The sequence below is a fragment of the Budorcas taxicolor genome, chromosome 11 (assembly GCF_023091745.1).
Source record: "Budorcas taxicolor isolate Tak-1 chromosome 11, Takin1.1, whole genome shotgun sequence".
NCBI classification, from domain to species: Eukaryota; Metazoa; Chordata; class Mammalia; order Artiodactyla; family Bovidae; genus Budorcas; species Budorcas taxicolor.
This window is the reverse complement of record NC_068920.1, coordinates 34,292,203-34,311,633: the sequence shown is the minus strand read 5'-3', so window position 1 is coordinate 34,311,633 and position 19,431 is coordinate 34,292,203. Positions and strand designations below refer to the sequence as shown.

General features: G+C 39.2%; 1 protein-coding gene across 1 annotated transcript; it reads left to right on the top strand.

Moving 5' to 3' along the window:
- Nucleotides 1–3,810: 3,810 nt before the first annotated feature.
- LOC128055607 (atypical kinase COQ8B, mitochondrial-like) lies at nt 3,811–16,550 on the top strand. Its single transcript, XM_052648201.1, has 2 exons — nt 3,811–3,879; nt 15,612–16,550. The coding sequence occupies exons 1-2, from the start codon at nt 3,811–3,813 to the stop codon at nt 16,548–16,550; spliced, it is 1,008 nt and encodes a 335-aa protein (XP_052504161.1).
- Nucleotides 16,551–19,431: the final 2,881 nt, after the last annotated feature.

Here is a 19,431-nt window from a genome sequence, read left to right as displayed (position 1 = left end):
TCTTAAAATTTACTCACAGGACTAAACTTTTCCTCAAAATACTGTAAATAAATTTTTCAATCTCATTAATCTTAATATAATTCAGTGCAGTCAATCTTATTTGACAAATGTCTTTTTTTTGTAGCTGTACAAACATACTTTAATTATTTAACTTTATAATCACTTGTACACATGTACAGAAAAACTTGGGCTTCCCAGATGGCACAGTGATCAGAAATCTGCCTGCCAATGCATGAGACAAGAGATGAGGGTTTGATCTCTGGGTCAGGAAGGTCCACTGGAGTAGGAAACTGCAATCCACTCCAATATTCTTGCCTGGAAAATTCCATGGACAGAGGAGCCTGGTGGGCTACAGCCCATGGGGTCACAAAAGTTGGACTGGACTGAACAACTGAGCACAGAGAAACTCATCCCACTTTTCTTATTAATAACTATTTTGTACATTTATTATTACTGAAAAAAATTTTTAGTAAAAATCTATCTTATTGATATTTAGATTAAAGTAACTCCAAATCTAACTTTCTGTTCAACTCCTGTTCTTTCCTTTAGACTGTGCAAACGGCTGGTAGAGTTTATTGCTTTGATATTTTGTACATTTATTGCTCTTCTAAGTAAGTTGTTTTCTAGACCAGACTTAGTGACTTAGTCTGCCAGAGACAAGTGACGCTGCCTTATTAGCTGGAAAGGAAAGTATTTAATGGTTTGATCTACATTGTTGAATTACAACTTCTGTAATTTTTTTTTAAAGCACCATTCCATATTTGGTTACTCTGTGGTGAAGTAACCACTTTATGCTGCCAAGGACGCCTTCCACTGCTCCAAGAGCTAGCCATGTGATTAAAAAAGAATCCTCTGTGGTCACTTAGCTATCATTCCTCTTGTCCTGAGTGTCTGGGCTGCTAGTTTGATAAATTAATTTCTAACTAAAGCCTTTCTTCTCAACTTCATACAGTAACTTTGGATTCACAACTATTTCAAGCTGATCTACAGTGTAATAACTTCCCACAAGTGAGAAGAATATAGATATATGTAGTTTTGAAGTAATATCAGTACAAGAGCATAGGACAGACTGCCCAGATTCAAATATAATTTTCAACAAAGTTGTCTTTCTATAAGGTGCTTTCAAAATAATAAAACATTGATTTGATCCATGTAGACTTAGGAGGTAATATGTCAATGAAAGGCAAACACTACGTTCTGATTTAGCACATGAGAAGATGAGAGGTCAATGAGGAAAAGGCCTTGCCCTAAAGGATAGGATATGAAATGGGCAGGGAGGATTGACATGGTCTGAATTCTAGACACATACCCTAGCTGCTAATTTGGCATCATCAGCTTGAATGTTTTTGTGACATCCTGTGTTACATCTCTGACAATCCTAACATCCAAATTGAGAGTCATTTCTTTGAAACATGTCCACAGAAACCATTAAATGGTCATATTCTCCTTTATTTTTCTTCATGCTTTTTTTGGTTTGTTTTAAAATTCAACTTATTTTAAATAACTGATACATGTTCATAGCAAAAAATTTGGTACAAAGAATCATTATAGTAGAAAATTTATCATCTATCTCCCCAACCCAAACACAGAGTTATCAAGTATACCTCTGAGAAGGCAGTCATTGTTACCCCTTTCTGGTTATCCTTCCAGAAGTATTCTAAATATATGCAAGTAAAAAATTATCTATTCCATCTAGTATCTGAATATCTGTCTATTATTAACATTAAATCATTATCAGTTCAGTTCAGTTCAGTCACTCAGTTGTGTCTGAGTCTTTGTGGCAGACCCCATGGACTGCAGCATGCCAGGCCTCCCTGGCGTTATATGTTATAGATATTTTGATTTTTCTAATTAATCATTTATCTTTAATGTGTTTTCATATCTGGACCTAAATATCTGCTTCTTTTTGAAAATAGCCACTTAGTTGTCTGATAGTGAGAGACTGTCATGTTGTTTTCTATCTTTGTTCTTTTAAACAATGATGCAATTAATAACTTCATAAATTCATTAATTTATACATCTTCAAGATATATGAAGGATAAATTGTTAGGGGTAGAATTGCTAGGTCAGAGACTTCATATTTGAAATCTTGGTCATTAGCGCCAAATTTTCCTCCATTTGCAACTCATCATCAATGTATGAGAGTTTATTATTAACACTTTTTGAGATTTGCTTATTTTACAAGTAAAAATTGATTACCTCAATTTTCCCTCCTATATTAATTAGAGTGGGTCCAACTGCTGAAACAAATTCATAAATGTATGATGGCTTCAAATACAGAAGTTTGTATCTCACTAGAAGGCAATGGCTCCCCACTCCAATACTCTTGCCTGGAAAATCCCATGGACGGAGGAGCCTGGTAGGCTGCAGTCCATGGGGTCGCTAAGACTCGGACACGACTGAGAGACTTCCCTTTCACTTTCACTTTCATGCACTGGAGAAGGAAATGGCAACCCACTCCAGTGTTCTTGCCTGGAGAATCCCAGGGATGGGGGAGCCTGGTGGGCTGCCGTCTATGGGGCTGCACAGAGTCGACTGCAGTGACTTAGCAGCAGCAGCAGCAGCAGCAACAGGCAGTTGATGTTGATGATTAGTAACTCCTCTAGGTGGCGATGCAGGGACCCAGGCTCCCATATTTCAACATGTCTCCTTCCATCTTCAAATGAAAATTAACACCTCAATTTTTCCTCAAGAAGAGACGTCAGGAAAGGTGGACAATTTTGATCTGGAAGACGAAAAGAAGGTTAGTGAGATTTGCAACAGTGTCCACTGCTACAATCAACCTTAAGACTGTAAGTAATCTTTATCATGTCTCTCCTTCACAAGCCATTCTTGATTCCCCCCATCCTATGAATTTAGTCTAGATTATTTTTCTGAATTGATTACAGAGACGACCATCCCACAAATATCTGTATTCTTATTTACTCTCCACTTGTTGGGTGATGATTGTTTTAGCACCTGTTGTCAGTTATTACCATACATAAAAGTACTAAAAGACCGTCAAGTAAAATTCATGGGTTGCAAATATATTCCTCCCTGCCCTTATTGTGTGTGAGCAACCTGCTTTCTATTGCAATTAAGATTAGTTTCTTCATTCAGTACATTAACTCCTTTGTTTACCTCTTGGTCCACTGGCATGAGATGGCAATCATAGTCAAATTTTATTAAAATCTTACTGTGTCATTTTCCAGAAGCATTTCTCTTCCAGGAATCAGGACATCTAAATTGGGAGAACCCAAGTTTATAGGAACAGTTAGCATAAATTCCACAACTAAGTTTCATAGTAAGAGGAGTCACTCCATCTTGGTTTACATCCTTAGTTTAAGGCTGATATCACATCTTAGAGGACAGTGTCCTCCAGTCAACACTGTTCAATCATTCTGTTGTGTAGATACATCTTTATAATGAGCCATGTTGCCCAATGCCTTTATTCCTTTGTAATTAAATGGGTTCTGTGATCTAAGGCAATATTGTGGCTGGGTATTATGCCAATAAATGTGATGTATCATGAATCCTTGGATGGTAATAATATTGGAGGCACTGTGGGCAAAAAATGGTGAACCCATATGCAAAATATATACCAAATCTAGGAAGGAAAAATCACTTTCTACCAAGGTGGAAAGTTTTTATATAGTCAATCTGTTGCCAATTAACTTGATCTTCCCAAAGAATGATGCCATATTAAAAGTTCAGTGTCATTCTCTATTTTTGGTATGTTGGGACTCAGCTATGCCATTAACTAGATCACCCTTGTTGAGAAGAAGTCTATTAGTGAGTGGATGTATATCTTTCTTTCCTGCTGTTATAGCCATGCTATTCATGGGCTCATTGCACAATCACTGCTGTGGCCAAGGAGGGAAGCAACAGGATGTCTATAAGGTAAGTTCTCCTAGTCACTTTCAAGAATGATATTTGATGTAGGTGATTTCTGGTAAGACTTTATATAAAACACATTAAGTCTTACCAGAAAAAATAACATAATAATAAAAAATAAATAACACGTTATCTTTCATAGAGATCCACTTATATACCTCTTTCACATTCCTCTGTCCTAGATCTACTAGGCCCGTTCCTTTTAGAAGTTTGATCACTCAGATGAACTATTTACTGCCCAAGAGTGAGTATCTATACCTCAGGCCACATCTCCCGATATTCTAAGGTGGTAACCAAGTCCTGGAGAGCCAGCATCAAGTGAGGCTGTAATGTAGCAGCAGTCTACTTTCAAATAATGTCACTATGCAATCCAACCCTTTTGGAAACTGAGTCAGAATTCTTTCTTCCTTCACTAGTTGTTTAAACAAAATTGTCATGATGTAGGTTCAGGGAGAAATGATAGCTCAGTAGAAGTAGGTAACATGTGGGAGTTTAGACTGTTCATTCGTTAATGTACCTTCAGTTCAGTTCAGTTCAGTCGCTCAGTCGTGTCTGACTCTTAGCGACCCCATGAATCGCAGCACGCCAGGCCTCCCTGTCCATCACCAACTCCTGGAGTTCACTCAGACTCACGTCCATCAGTCAGTGATGCCATCCAGCCATCTCATCCTCTGTCGTCCCCTTCTCCTTCTGCCCCCAATCCCTCCCAGCATCAGAGTCTTTTCCAGTGAGTCAACTCTTCACACGAGGTGGCCAAAGTACTGGAGTTTCAGCCTTAGCATCATTCCTTCCAAAGAAATCCCAGGGCTGATCTCCTTCAGAATGGACTGGTTGGATCTCCTTGCAGTCCAAGGGACTCTCAAGAGTCTTCTCCAATACCACAGTTCAAAAGCATCAATTCTTCGGTGCTCAGCCTTCTTCACAGTCCAACTCTCACATCCATACATGACCACAGGAAAAACCATAGCCTTGACTAGACGGACCTTAGTTGGCAAAGTAATGTCTCTGCTTTTGAATTTACTATCTAGGTTGGTCATAACTTTTCTTCCAAGGAGTAAGCCTCTTTTAATTTCATGGCTACAATCACCATCTGCAGTGATTTTGGAGCCCCAAAATATAAAGTCTGACACTGTTTCCACTACTTCCCCATCTATTTGCCATGAAGTGATGGGACTGGATGCCATGATCTTCGTTTTCTGAATATTGAGCTTTAAGCCAACTTTTTCACTCTCCACTTTCACTTTCATCAAGGGACTTTTTAGTTCCTCTTCAGTTTCTGCCATAAGGGTGGTGTCATCTGCATATCTGAGGTTATTGATATTTCTCCCGGCAATCTTGATTCCAGCTTGTCCTTCTTCCAGTCCAGCGTTTCTCATGATGTACTCTGCATATAAGTTAAATAAGCAGGGTGACAATATACAGCCTTGATGCACTCCTTTTCCTATTTGGAACCAGTCTGTTGTTCCATGTCCAGTTCTAACTGTTGGATCTATTCAAATCTGGTTCCATATATATCACTCTAATTACACAATGGATTTTGGTTATGTATGCCCAAACCTATGACTCTATGATTCCTATAACATCCAGTATCAAGTAAAATAGTGATTTAATATTCTAAGTGCTTATAGGGAAGAAGATGCACATTTGGTCTTATCTTTAGGGAATGTAGGTTCATGCAAACCTACTGTAACAGAAGTTTTCCAGTGGTCAAATTTTGGAACATGTTTTGTGATAGAAATGGTCAAAATTTTGAGCTAGGACTTTCACTTTAGGCCATCATAGAGTAATTAGTAACAGACATCACCTACTGATGTAAACAACTAGAAAACAGGAAAAATATATAAGGTGATTGTTTTCAAATATTGGAAAACAAATCCTATCAGACTGTGGTTACTGCAAGAGGGACATAAGCAAGAGGAACACTATGATTCATTTGAATTTCTTCCTGAAGTACCTTTTCAAAACAGGGCACACAGGAGGAAGTCTCAAAAGGAACAAAATGCATTTGATGTGTTGAAGAGAAAGTGATTTGAGTTTGGGAAGGTTAAGAAGGATAAACTTTGAAAGGCAGATATCGGAGAAAAACAGAAAAAGCTGAAGAAAGGGCTCCAGAAATCTACATAGTGTCCCTTTGAGTCTATAGCTTAATATCAAATGAAAATCCATTAACCACAAACGGAATCTATGCTCTTTCTGATTAAAATTTCTGTTCCACTCAATGTGTGTCCTCTAGGAACTCTTCAGATTACAGCTACTGGATTATTCTTTTCTAGATCTTGTAGTTTCATCCTATGAACTATTACCAAGTCCAGTATCAAGGATCTTACCACCTATGTTGTTTTCTAGGAATTTAATGGTTTCATGACTTTAATCTGTTTTGAATTAATTTTTGAGTATGATGTAAAATAGTGGTTCAGTGTAGTTTTTTTTTGCATATAGTTGTTCAGTTTTTGCAACACTTTGTTGTAGAGACTGTGATTTTTCCAGTGTGTATGTTTGGCTTCCTTTGTTGTAAATTAATTGACCCATAGAAGCATGGATTTAATTTTGGGTTCTCTGTTCTGTTTCATTAATCTGTGTGTCTATTTTTACGCCAGTATCATACTATTCTGATTACTATAAAATTAGTCAAGAAAACTATACTACAAACACAATTAAAAAAAATCTATTTATTTATTTGGCCACATTGGGTCTCTGTTACGTCACACAGGATCTTTTGCTGCACCTTATGGACACTCTAGTTCTGACCCACGGGATCAGCAGTGTGACATGAATGTTTAGTTGCTCTGAAGCATGTGGGATCTTAGTTGCCTGACCAGGGATTGAACCCAAGTCCTCTGAATTGAAGGCCAGATTCTTAACCACTGAACCACCAGGGAAGTCTCCGCAAATATATTAATAGTTTTAAAATATAGTTTGAAGTTAGGAATATATGTCGCCTGTAGCTTTCTCAAGATTGCTTTGACTATTTGGGGGTATTTTGTGGTTCTATACACATTTTAGAATTATTTCTTCTATATGTATGAAAAATGCCATTAGAATTTTGATAGGGATTGTACTGAATTAGGTAGGTTGCTTTGGGTAGTATGGACATTTTAAAAATATTAATTCTTCCAATCCATGAATATAGAATATCTTTCCATTTATTTGTGTCTTCTTCAATTTCTTTTATTAATGTTTTATTATTTTCAGTGTATGGGTCGACCATCTTCTTGGTTAAATTAAGTCCTAGGTTATTTTATCCTTTTGGATGGAAGTATAAATGAGATTGTTTTCTTAATTTCTCTTTCTAATTTGTTATTAGTATATAGAAATGCATAGATTTCCGTATATTAGTTTTGCAGCCTAAAACTCTACTGAATTCATTTATTAGTTCTAATAGCTTTTTGGCAGAGTCCTTAGTGGCTCAGACGATAAAGCGTCTGCTTGCAATGTGGGAGACCAGGGTTCGATTCCTGAGTCGGGAAGATCCCCTGGAGAAGGAAATGGCAATCCACTCCAGCACTCTTGCCTGGAAAACCCCTTGGATGGAGGAGCCTGATAGGCTACAGTCCATGGGGTTGCAAAGAGTCGGACACGACTGAGTAACTTCACTTTTAGGGTTTTCTATATATAATATCATGTGACATGCAAATTAAGCAATGGTTTTATTTCTCCCTTTCCAATTTGAATTCTTTTATTTTTATTGACTAATTGCTCTGGCTATGACTTCCAGTACTATGCTAAATAAAAATATTGAGAGTACAAATCTTTGCCTTATTCCCAATCTTAGAAGAAAAGCTTTAGACTTTTTGCCATTGAGTATGATGTTAACTGTGGGCTTCTCATAAATGGTCTTTACTATGTTTGAGACACATTCCCTCTCCACCAACTTTGTTTAGCATTTTTATCAAAAATGGGTGTTCAGTTCAGTTCAGTCGCTCAGTTGTGTCTGACTCTTTGCGACCCCATGAACTGCAGCACTCCAGGCCTCCCTGTCTATCACCAACTCCCAGAGTCCACCCAAACCCATGTCCATTGAATCTGTGATGCCATCTAACCATTTCATCCTCTGTCATCCCCTTCTCCTCCTGCCCTCAATCTTTCCCAGCATCAGGGTCTTTTCAACCGAGTCAGCTCTTCACATCAGGTGGCCAAAGTATGGAGTTTCAGCTTTAACATCACTCTTTCCAATGAACACCCAGGACTGATATCCTTTAGGATGGACTGGTTGGATGTCCTTGCAGTCCAAGGGACTCTCAAGAGTCTTCTCCAACACCACAGTTCAAAAGCATCAATTCTTTGGCGCTCAGCTTTCTTGATAGTCCAGCTCTCACATCCATATATGACCACTGGAAAAACCATAGCCTTGACTAGATGGACCTTTGTTGAAAGTAATGTCTCTGCTTTTTAATATGCTGTCTAGGTTGGTCATAACTTTCCTTCCAAGGAGTAAGCTTCTTTTAATTTCATGGCTGCAATCACCATCTGTAGTGATTTGGGAGCCCAGAAAAATAAAGTCAGCCACTGTTTCCACTGTTTCCCCATCTATTTGCCATGAAGTAATGGGACCAGATGCCATGATCTTAGTTTCCTGAATGTTGAGCTTTAAGCCAACTTTTTCACTCTCTTCTTTCACTTTCATCAAGAGGCTCTTTAGTTCTTCTTCACTTTCTGCCATAAGGGTGGTGTCATCTGCATATCTGACGTTATTTATATTTCTGCCAGCAATCTTGATTCCAGCTTGTGCTTCCTCCAGCCCAGCATTTCTCATGATGAACTCTGCATATAAGTTAAATAAACAGGGTGAGAATATACAGCCTTGATGTACTCCTTTTCCTATTTTGGTGTTGAATTTTGTCAAATGTTTTTTCTCCCTTCTAGTAAAATGATCATACTAATATCTTTTATTTTGTTAACGTTGTGTATCACATGGGTTGATTTGTAGATGTTGAAATTTGCATTCATGAAATATATACTGCTTATCATGATGTATGATCCTTTTAACGCATTGTTGAATTTGGTTTGCTAACATTCTTTTGAGAGGTTTTGGATCTATGCTTACCAGGGATGCTGTCCTGTAATTTTCTTTTCTTGTGTTGTCCTTGTCTGGTTTTGGTATCAATGTAATAGTGGCCTCATAAAATGTTTTGGAAGTGTTCTCTCTTCTATTTTTTGAAGAGTTTGAATAGAATTGATACAGATTCTTCCTTGAATGTTTAGTGAAATTCATCAGTGGAAACATCTGGTCCTGGATTTTTTTTGTTCAGTTCAGTTCAGTTCAGTCTCTTAGTAGTGTCCGACTCTTTGTGACCCCATGGACTGTAGCACGCCAGGCCTCCCTGTCCATCACCAGCTCCCGGAATTTACTCAGACCCATGCCCATTGAGTCAGTGATGCCATCCAACCACCTCATCCTTTGTCGTCCCCTTCTCTTCCCGCCCTCAATCTTTCCCAGCATCAGGGTCTTTTCAAATGAGTCAATTCTTCACATCAGGTGGCCAAAGTATTGGAGTTTCAGGTTCAACAACAGTCCTTCCAATGAACACCCAGGACTGGTCTCCTTTAGGATGGACTGGTTGGATCTCTTTGCAGTCCAAGGGACTCTCAGGATTCTCCTCCAACACCACAGTTCAAAAGCATCAATTCTTCAGTGCTCAGCTTTCTTTTTTTTTTGTTTTTCTTTTTTTAATTTGTTTTAATTGGAGGGTAATTACTTTACAATATTGTGGTTTTTTGCCATACATTCACATGAATAAGCCATGGATGTACATGTGTTCCCCATCCTGAAACCCCCTCCCACCTCCTTCCCCATCCCATCCCTCAGGGTCATCCTGGAGCACCGGCCCTGAGCTCCCTGTCTCATGCATTGAACCTGGATTGGCAATCTGGTTCACATATGATAATGTACAGGTTTCAATGCTATTGTCTCAAATCATCCCACCCTCACCTTTTTCCACAGAGTTCAAAAGTCTGTTCTTTACATCTGGGTCTCTTTTGCTGTCTCACATATAGGGTCATCGTTACCATCTTTCTAATTTCCACATATATGCATTAATATACTGTATTGATATTTTTCTTTCTGACTAACTTTGCTCTGTATAATAGGCTCCAGTTTCATCTCCCTTATTAGAATGGATTTAAATGTATTCTTTTTAATAGCTGAGTAATATCCTATTGTGTATTTGTACCACAGCTTTCTTATCCATTTGTCTGCTGATGGACATCTAGGTTGCTTCCATGTCCTGGCTATTGTAAACAGCTCAGCTTTTTTTATAGCCCAACTCTCACACCCATACATGACTACTGGAAGAACCATAGCCTTGATTAGATGGACCTTTGTTGGCAAAGTAATGTCTCTGCTTTTGAGTATGCTATCTAGGTTGGTCATAACTTTTCTTCAAAGGAGTAAGTGTCTTTTAATTTCATGGCTGCAGTCATCATCTGCAGTGATTTTGGACGGCCCCAAAATAAAGTCTGCCACTGTTTCCGTTGTTTTTCCATCTATTTGCCATGAAGTGATAGGACCAGATGCCATGATCTTCGTTTTTTGAATGTTGAGCTTTAAGCCAACTTTTGCACTCTCGACTTTCACTTTCATCAAGAGGCTTTTTAGTTTCTCTTCACTTGCTACCATAAGGGTGGTGTCATCTGCATATCTGAGGTTATTGATATTTCTCCCGGCAATCTTGATTCCAGCTTGTGCTTCCTCCAGCCCAGCATGTCTAATGATGTACTCTGCATATAGGTTAAATAAGCAAGGTGACAATATACAGCCTTAACATATTCCTTTTCCTATTTGGAACCAGTCTGTTGTTCTATGTCCAGTTCTATCTGTTGCTTTCTGATCTGCATACAGGTTTCTCAAGAGGCAAGTCAGGTGGTCTGGTAGTCCCATCTGTTTCAGAATTTCCACAGTTTATTGTGATCCACACAGAGGCTTTGGCATAGTCAATAAAGTGGAAATAGATGTTTTTCTGGAACTCTCTTGCTTTTTCGATGATCCAGCAGATGTTCGCAATTTGATCTCTGGTTCCTCTGCTTTTTCTAAATCCAGCTTGAACATCTGGAAGTTCATGGTTCACATATTGTTAAATCCTGGCTTGGAGAATTTTGAGCATTATTTTACTAGCATGTGAGATGAGTGTAATTGTGCGGTAGTTTGAGCATTCTTTGGCATTGCCTTTCTTTTTTTTTGTTGAGAGGTTGTATTTATTTATTTATTTATCCTATTTTTTTTAAATTTTACTTTATTTTACTTTACAATACTGTATTGGTTTTGCCATAAATCAACATGAATCCGCCATGGGTGTACAGTTACTGAACTAATCTATTTATTACTAGTTGGTTTTTCAGATTTTCAGTTCTTTCATGATTCAGACTTGCAAGATTGTACTTTTCTAGAAATTTATCCATTTTTGTATATTTTCCAATTCATTGGCAGAAAATTGCAGCACTCTCTTATCATCCTTTATATTCATGGTATTAGTCATAACGTCTCTTTCTTTTCTGATCTTATTTATTTGAGATCTCTATCTTTTTCTCTATGAGTCAAGCTAAAAGTTTGTCAGCTTTATTATTTCAAAGAAGTAGCTTTTAGTTTCATTGATTTTTCTATTTTCTTTTAGTTTCTATTTCTGTTATTTCTGCTCTGATCCTTGTTATTTCCTTCCTTCTAGCAACTTTAAGCTTTGTTTATTCTTCTTTTTCTAGTTCCTTGAGGTGTAAAGTTAAGCTGTTTATTTAGATTTTTCTTGTTTTGTGAGGTATGCAGTGAAAATGACTATTAAATTTCTTCTTAAAACTTCTTCTACTGTATCCTATACATTTTGGTATACTTTATTTGCAGTTTCACTTATTTGAAAGTTTAAAAAATTTCATTTTTGATTTCCTCATTGATCTATTGGCTGTTTACTATCATATTATTTAATCTCCACATATATGTGTTTTTTTCCAGTTTTCTTCTTGTAATTGATTTCTAGTTTTACACCATTGTGACCAGCAAAAATGATTCATTTCTGGTTTGTAGTTTCTCTGTTTCTTTCTTCTCTTGTTTTTATGAATTTTGATTCATGAGTTTCGTTAGTAGTATGCTTATATTTATTTCTTTTTATCTTTTGTGTATTTACTATAAGTTCTTGCTTTATGGTTACTATGAAGCTTATATGTAATAACTTACATTTGTAATAGCCTATTTAAATTTGATAAAAACTTAAATCTGAATGTATTCTAAAGCTCTACCTTTTTATCCCCTTCATGTTTTATGTTTTTGATATGACATTTTTCATCTTTTCATCTGTTGCTTCTCAACTAATTATTGTAGTTAGTAATTTTACTTTTACTACTTTTGTCTTTTAATCCTTTTTGCTTTAGGAGTGATGAATCAACTACTTTTACTGTATATTTGCCTTTACCTTTAAGCCTTACACTTGCAAGTTTACACTTATTTTCTTGTTACTAGTTAGCACTCATTGTTTTTAGCTTAAAGAAGGATCTCTCTATATAAATATATATATGCATATATATGTTCTTTTTTTTGGTAAGGCCAGTTTAGTTCTGATGAAATCCTTTAGCTTTCATTGTCTGGAAAACTCTTCATCACTCTTTCAATCTTGAATTACAGTGGCCAAGTAGAGTATTCTTGGTTGAAAAAAAATTTTTTTTTTCAGCACTTTGAATAACTTTTCCTTTCTAGAAAGTTAGTGCTAAAAAATGTGATTGTCTTATGGGGGCTACATTTTATGTAATTTTTTTTTCTTGCTGCTTCTGTGATTCTCTCCTTGTCTTTAACTTTTAACATTTTAATTATATGTGTTTTGAAATGCATCTCTTCCCAACCCAGGGATTAAACCCAGGTCTCCTGTATTGCAGGTGGATTCTTTACCAGCTGAGCCACCAGGTAAGCCCATGCATCTCTTAAGATTGATTTATTTAAACTACCAGCTTCCTGGATCTGGACTTCCATATTTTTCTCCAGGTTAAAGAAATTCTTAGCTATGTTTTCTTCAAATAAAGTTTCTGTCCTGTTCTTTTTCTTCTCCTCCAGGAGTCCTAGAGGCAAATGTTAGTGCCTGAGATTGTCCTGTAAATTCATTAAGCTGTCTTCACTGTTTTCCTTTTTTTTTTTTTTTTTTTTTGGTTTGTTATTTTGCTTCGCTGATCAGGGGAGTAGATCTGGCCTTTCTCCCAGTTCACTGATTCTTTCTTCTCTTTCACCTGTTCTGCTGCTGAACCTCTTGTATACATTTTTCAGCTTAGTTACTGTATTTCAGATCTGTGTGTTCTGTTTAATTTTCTTAAATATATATTTCTCTTTTTGTTGACGTTCTTACCATGTTCGTCTATTTTACTCCCAAGTTTATGAGTATTTTTTTTTTTTATGTATTTTAAGATATGAGAGTGTCCTTCCATATTTCTTGTAGGATTTTTTTTTTTAAGTGAGCATCATCCTTTTCTAATGAGATTTTTTTTCTTGTTCTTTCATTTGGAACACATGCCTCTATTTCTTTATTTTGATTGACTTTCTGTATTTATTTCTATGCATTAGCTGGAACAGCCACCTCTTCCAGTTTTGAAGTGTTGGTTTTGCGTAGGACATGAACATTACAGCTATGTCATCACTTCACATAGAAAAATCTCAGTTTATATTTATACTGGCTCTCAACTCCTTTTAAAAGTACATTTTGTTTAGTCAAGATTTTAGTATTTTAAGGGCTCTTTTGCTAATTTCTTTGGAGAATCAATTCATAAAATTTACAAAATTCAAGCAAAATGTTTAAAAACTATCTATAATGTTTATTCCAATCTATATTGAATGTGTTAATTGTTCAGTCATGTCTGACTTTTTGCAACCCCATGGACTGTTGAGTCTCCTCTATCCATGGGATTTTCCAGGCAAGAATACCGGAGTGGGTTGCCGTTCCCTTCTCCAGGGGATCTTCCTGACCCATGGATTTAACCCAAGTCTCCTTCACTACAGGCAGATTCTTTACCATTTGAGCTACCAGGGAAGCCAATTTATATTAAAAACATTTAAAACATCTTCTAAAGTTATCTGTGACCTGTTTTCATTTTGTCTTTTCAAATGCATTTGATATGAAGCTTCATGGAAACTGGAGCTCTTTGTTTGCAGAAAGAGTGGAGTTCCAGGGAGCATGAGAATAGGGCTCCTATGAGAGAGCAGGAGGGCTCCAGACATTTGGAGGTCTATGATTCTCAGGCCTCTGATACACTTCCAAATATGAACTTATGCAAACACCAGGAACAGAAAAAATGAAAAGAGTTTAGGGTACATTAATTTTGGTAAATTTACGAAACTGGTCATTGGTACATTGGTTCCTCTGTAAGATAGCTGTTGGTGGATTGGGCTCATCACATTAACCTGGATCCTTTCTGGATCACAGAAAGTAATCTACAGTCCCTCTGAAAAGGTCTCCTTCACACTGCTTCCAAGGTAGCTTCATGAATGGAAAAGCATGTCATGGGACTCTGTTTCTTGAATTCCTTCTGTTTTCTTGTTAAGCTGATGAAAATCCAGGCAACTTCCAATGGTACTATGATCAAATCTCACAAAGCATAGGGTACTTGAATCCTACCCTCTACTCATACCAAACTACAGGTTGTGAATGACCCCCGACTCCTCAGCCACAGTCTTGCCAAACTTCTGTGTCTCCACTCAGGTGTGTGTCTTTGCCTGGAATGATCACAGCCTATCTTCTAAGCCAACATTTCCTCTGAGAACTGCATCTTAAAAGCCTTTATTTCAACCGTGCCATGACCTCTACACCATTTATTCCTCGTCTCATCATCTTGAAAAATTATTATTTATGAATTAATTCACAGATAATCATCACCTCCTAGGTCTGCATTGCCAACCCTTTCCAAGAGAAGAGAAAATAACTGAACCAATGTGTATCATTATCAGCTTGTAGTTTTAAATGTCCCCTGAATCTTGAACACTGCAGTCTTATTTATAGTCAGTAGTATCTGACATACTCCTTAGTGGCTGTTACAAACTTTTGTCTGTTATTTTTCCCATATGTTTCTCCCTTCCAACGTGTGGACTGCTAGAATCCAGGATCTATGTATTTTCATCTTTGGAACCCAGGACCTTAACTCTGGAGGTGTATAAAAATATTGGTAACTGACAGTAACCACCATCTGGGTCTGCTGGCTTTTGGGGAAGGAAGACAAAAGCCACTAGAGACCAAACCACATAGAAGTGTCAGAGCTCAGACACGGGGGAACCCGTGTCAATGAGGGCTAGGAAAGTAGGGCACTCAGGCATGTGGAATAGGACAGGGTTTAGACGTTTGGAAGAAGCTACAATGAGGAGTGGCCAGTCCCTCTTTCTCTATATCAAATCAAGATGTGTGACATACAACCCTGGACTCTCTGTCATTAACAATCTATGAAGTTCATAAAGTTGCCTTCACTTTCTTCTTTCAGCAGTTTTTACTACATTCTGTTTTGCACTCATGTTTCCACATTTATGAGCCTGCTGAAAAGAAGACCAGGCTCTAAGATCTGAAATTATAGTTAAAATGGCAGTTTTCTGCAAGGGTGATCATGGGGTTCAGAGAGAGAAAATGCTGGGGATTCATGATCAAATGTGGCTAATTTTGAGTTTTCTCCTCTCTTTATCTCCATAAAGAGATAAGAGTTAGGGATCTGAAACCACAATGATTCCGTCACCTGAACAGAAATGAGAAATAACAAGACTTTGTTAATGACCTCAGGAAAGATGAACTGACTACTAGTACATTAAAAACCAATGTGTAGGGCAGGTGCACCAGGGCGTGCTGAGGGACGGCACAGAGGTGGCCGTGAAGATCCAGTACCCAGGCGTTGCCCAGAGCATCCAGAGCGACGTCCAAAACCTGCTGGCGGTGCTCAAGATGAGCGTGGCCCTGCCGGAGGGCCTGTTTGCTGAGCAGAGCCTGCAGGCCTTGCAGCGGGAGCTAGCGTGGGAGTGTGACTATCGTCGAGAGGCGGCCTGTGCCCAGAACTTCAGGCAGCTGTTGGCAGATGACCCCTTCTTTCGGGTGCCGGCGGTGATTCAGGAGCTGTGCACGACGTGGGTGCTGGGCATGGAGCTGGCTGGAGGGGTCCCCCTGGACCAGTGCCAGGGCTTGAGCCAGGACATCCGGAACCAGATCTGCTTCCAGCTCCTGAGGCTTTGTCTTCCGGAGCTGTTTGAGTTCCGATTCATGCAGACGGACCCCAACTGGGCCAACTTCCTGTATGATGCTTCCAGCCACCAGGTGACCTTGCTGGACTTCGGGGCAAGCCGGGAATTTGGGACCGAATTCACAGACCATTACATTGAGGTGGTGATGGCTGCAGTCAATGGAGATAAAGATCGGGTCCTACAGAAATCGAGAGACCTCAAATTTCTCACAGGCTTTGAGACCAAGGCATTCTCGGATGCCCACGTGGAGGCCGTGATGATCCTGGGGGAGCCCTTTGCCACCCAGGGCCCCTACGACTTTGGGGCGGGTGACACTGCCCGCCGCGTGCAGGGCCTCATCCCTGTGCTGCTGCGGCACCGGCTTCACCCACCACCCGAGGAGACCTATGCTCTGCACCGGAAGCTTGCCGGGGCTTTCCTGGCCTGTGCCCGCCTCCGTGCCCACATCGCCTGCCGGGACCTCTTCCAGGACACCTACCACCGCTACTGGGCCAGTCGCCAGGCATAGCCGCAGCCCATAGCCTCCTAACCAGAGGACCCATCAGAGAGACTCCATCTCAGGACTCCAGCCCCATCGCAGGCCATCCCCTGCTATGAGGCCTCTTTTTCTGCCCTGCTTTACGCCTGGGGGCCCACTTTGGGCTTGGGACTAGGACACTCCCAGCTTCATACGCCCATGTCCTGCCCTCCCCACTCCAAAGGGAGCATCCGGGAATTCTACCCTGGTATTAATTTATTTCTGGAAACATTTGAGAATCTTAGACTCCTCTGCACTGCCATCACGGAGATGCAGAGGCAGCTAGAGGGGGAGCCCCTCACCTCTGCCTCAGGTCCCCCACAGATGTCCGTGAAAGAGGAGGGGGTGGTGGTTGGTGGAGGCAGTCCTCACCTTTGCCTTGCTCACCCCTGCACCAGCTGCCTTCTCCCTGGTGGCATCCTCTCTGTGTTTTTGGGGAGGGCATGGTGGGGGGTGAAACTTCAGACCTAATAAAAGTGACCCTCCCAAAACAAACAAACAAACAAACAAACAAACAAAAAAAACCAATGTGTATGCACCTCACCATAGATTACAGTGCACATTTACAAATTATATCTGTTTTCATGAAGTGGTCCTGCGATGTGTGTGTTCTTTCTGCCAATGAGGTAAAACTAAGTTTTTTAGAACTGAAATGGCTTATACATGGTCACTTTGTTATTAATTTGACTCTTCCTTCAGATTCTGTAAAATGTGATTTTAAAGAGAGAACTTTGTGCAAAGGGAAAGGACTTTATATATGTCATGGAAAATTCATGTAATGGATTACATCTAAGTGTTCATATAGGGGACATATATGGGTAGCTTCACAAAGATTTGGAAAAATTTAAGGATAATGGCTTGACAATTTTATATGAAAGGGAAATAATATTCTGAGAAGAAATAATTCTAATTATATTACTACTGGCATTAAGGAGGTCATGGAAATTTTCATAATATACAATGAATGTTGAATGCAGAATAGGGTCCTGGATGGCCCTTCTGGACAAGATGATTATTACTTTCACAGTTAACCCCATTGACCAAGTACAGATTCCAATGGATGATGACCAAAGAAATGATTTCTCCCTGAATTTTCACAAGGATGTAGTTCACAGCTTTTATCTTTCATTTCAGGGGAACAGAGGATGTACCATGAAAGTTTCCCTACAGCAACCTTCACCTGTATCAATGACTGTTTGTTGATCCCTCTGTCTACTCATGTGGGATACACACTGCCTCATCCTAAGCTCCCTGCCTCCACAGGGTGATTCAGCTAAATACCTGGAATCAGAATGTTGTCTGTGTTGCCTCCTCTCAGGCCAAGTCAGCAGTGACTTCCCTGAGAAACTCAGCAGAGATAAGGGGAAGGCCGAGAACTCTAGAACATGTAGAGAATGCTGCCTGGCTTGGGGAAGCAGTAGGTGAAGCCCAAACCACAGCCTTGCGTGAGGTTTTCGCCAATCAGAAGAAGGATTTTAAGGTGACACTCTTGTTGCTAGTTGAAAATTCTGTGTGAGGAGGTCTGTGAGACTGGATAATTCCCAGGTCTGAGGCAGCCTCCACTGTACAGCCCTAGAACTGGGGGGAGGGAACTTCTGTCTTATGACAGGAGGGAGGGGAAGGGCCAAAAGCCCTTCCTAGAGACCCTGAGGTGGGCCTGAGGAAACTGAGAAACCTTCAGAATCCCTCTCTGACTATTCTTTGTTGCCCCACAACCCAATTACTGGTCTGAGTTTGATGTTCCTTCTTTGTGCTTTCATCCCACCCTGGAAACCCTCCTTATTCTGGACCTACCTTTGTCCTGAGTGCACCACTGCAGGTGGAAGCCCAGTGACAAATTTTTCAGTCTCAGGTGCTCTGGAGCTATGTACCTAATTCAGAATGTTGAAATAACTCATTACTTTCATGTGCAACTAAGGGAAACTTCGTGTTGTTGCCTCTTCCCTATTTCTTTTTACCTGGTAAACTCTTTACATTTTGCTTTAAGATCCTGTCCTCTATTTTGAAAGAACCTAAAATTCAGGAGAGAAAGATTAGAGGGAGAGATACTTATTGCCTTGTTCATATGTCAGGCGTTGTTCTAATCTCTCTATGTCCATTTGATACTGCCCCTAGTCATGGGTAAGAGAGGTCTGATAAATAAAATATTTATTTAATAAAACACCCTGATACTTCTGCCACTGAGATTTGATGCTTAGGGCTGGCACAGCCCTCTAAGCATCTGTTCCCTCATCAGTACTATTCAAGCCCCAGGAAATGCTTCTCCATAATTTTGCTCTCTGTCCTCAAAACCTAAGTTAACTATACCTTAATGCTGTTAATGTTAGTGGATTGTGCTTTTGCTGACAGATTGTTCAGGGAGAATTTGAGCAGCTGAAGACATTTTAAGAGAAAAGTCAACTTAACTTTTCAAATATTTTAACTCAATAAATGCAACAGATTCTTGAGTAATGAAAACAATCACTCGCCAGCAGGACTGACTATCAATTAAAAAAAAAGGTCTTTGCTACATGGGATGTGGAATCCTAGTTCCCCAACCAGGGATAGAACCTATGCTTTCTGTAGTAGAAGGGCAGAGTCTTAACCACTGGACTGCCAGGGAATTCTTGGTTGTCAATTTCTTTGCTTGTTTTCTTATTTCACATATTAACCTGATATTGCCAACAGCTACACATGACAATTGAGGAACATTCTATAATATTAAACAAGTCATATTACCCTTAGGTTTGTATATATGAAGGTTTAGATATAAAATGCATGAAACATGATTCACATTTTGTGGAGAAGTTTGAGGCAAAATGTTTCAGTATTTTGTTGACTCTCATAAAGCACATCAGTGGTAGAACTGCAGTTCAAAACCACTTATTTAAAG

Excerpts from the sequence above, each read along its gene's own strand:
- LOC128055607 (XM_052648201.1), top strand. The coding sequence starts at position 3,811 with ATGCTATTCATGGGCTCATTGCACAATCACTGCTGTGGCCAAGGAGGG. Across the intron at positions 3,880-15,611 it reads AGCAACAGGATGTCTATAAG|TACATTAAAAACCAATGTGT; the intron begins GTAAGTTCTCCT and ends ACTGACTACTAG.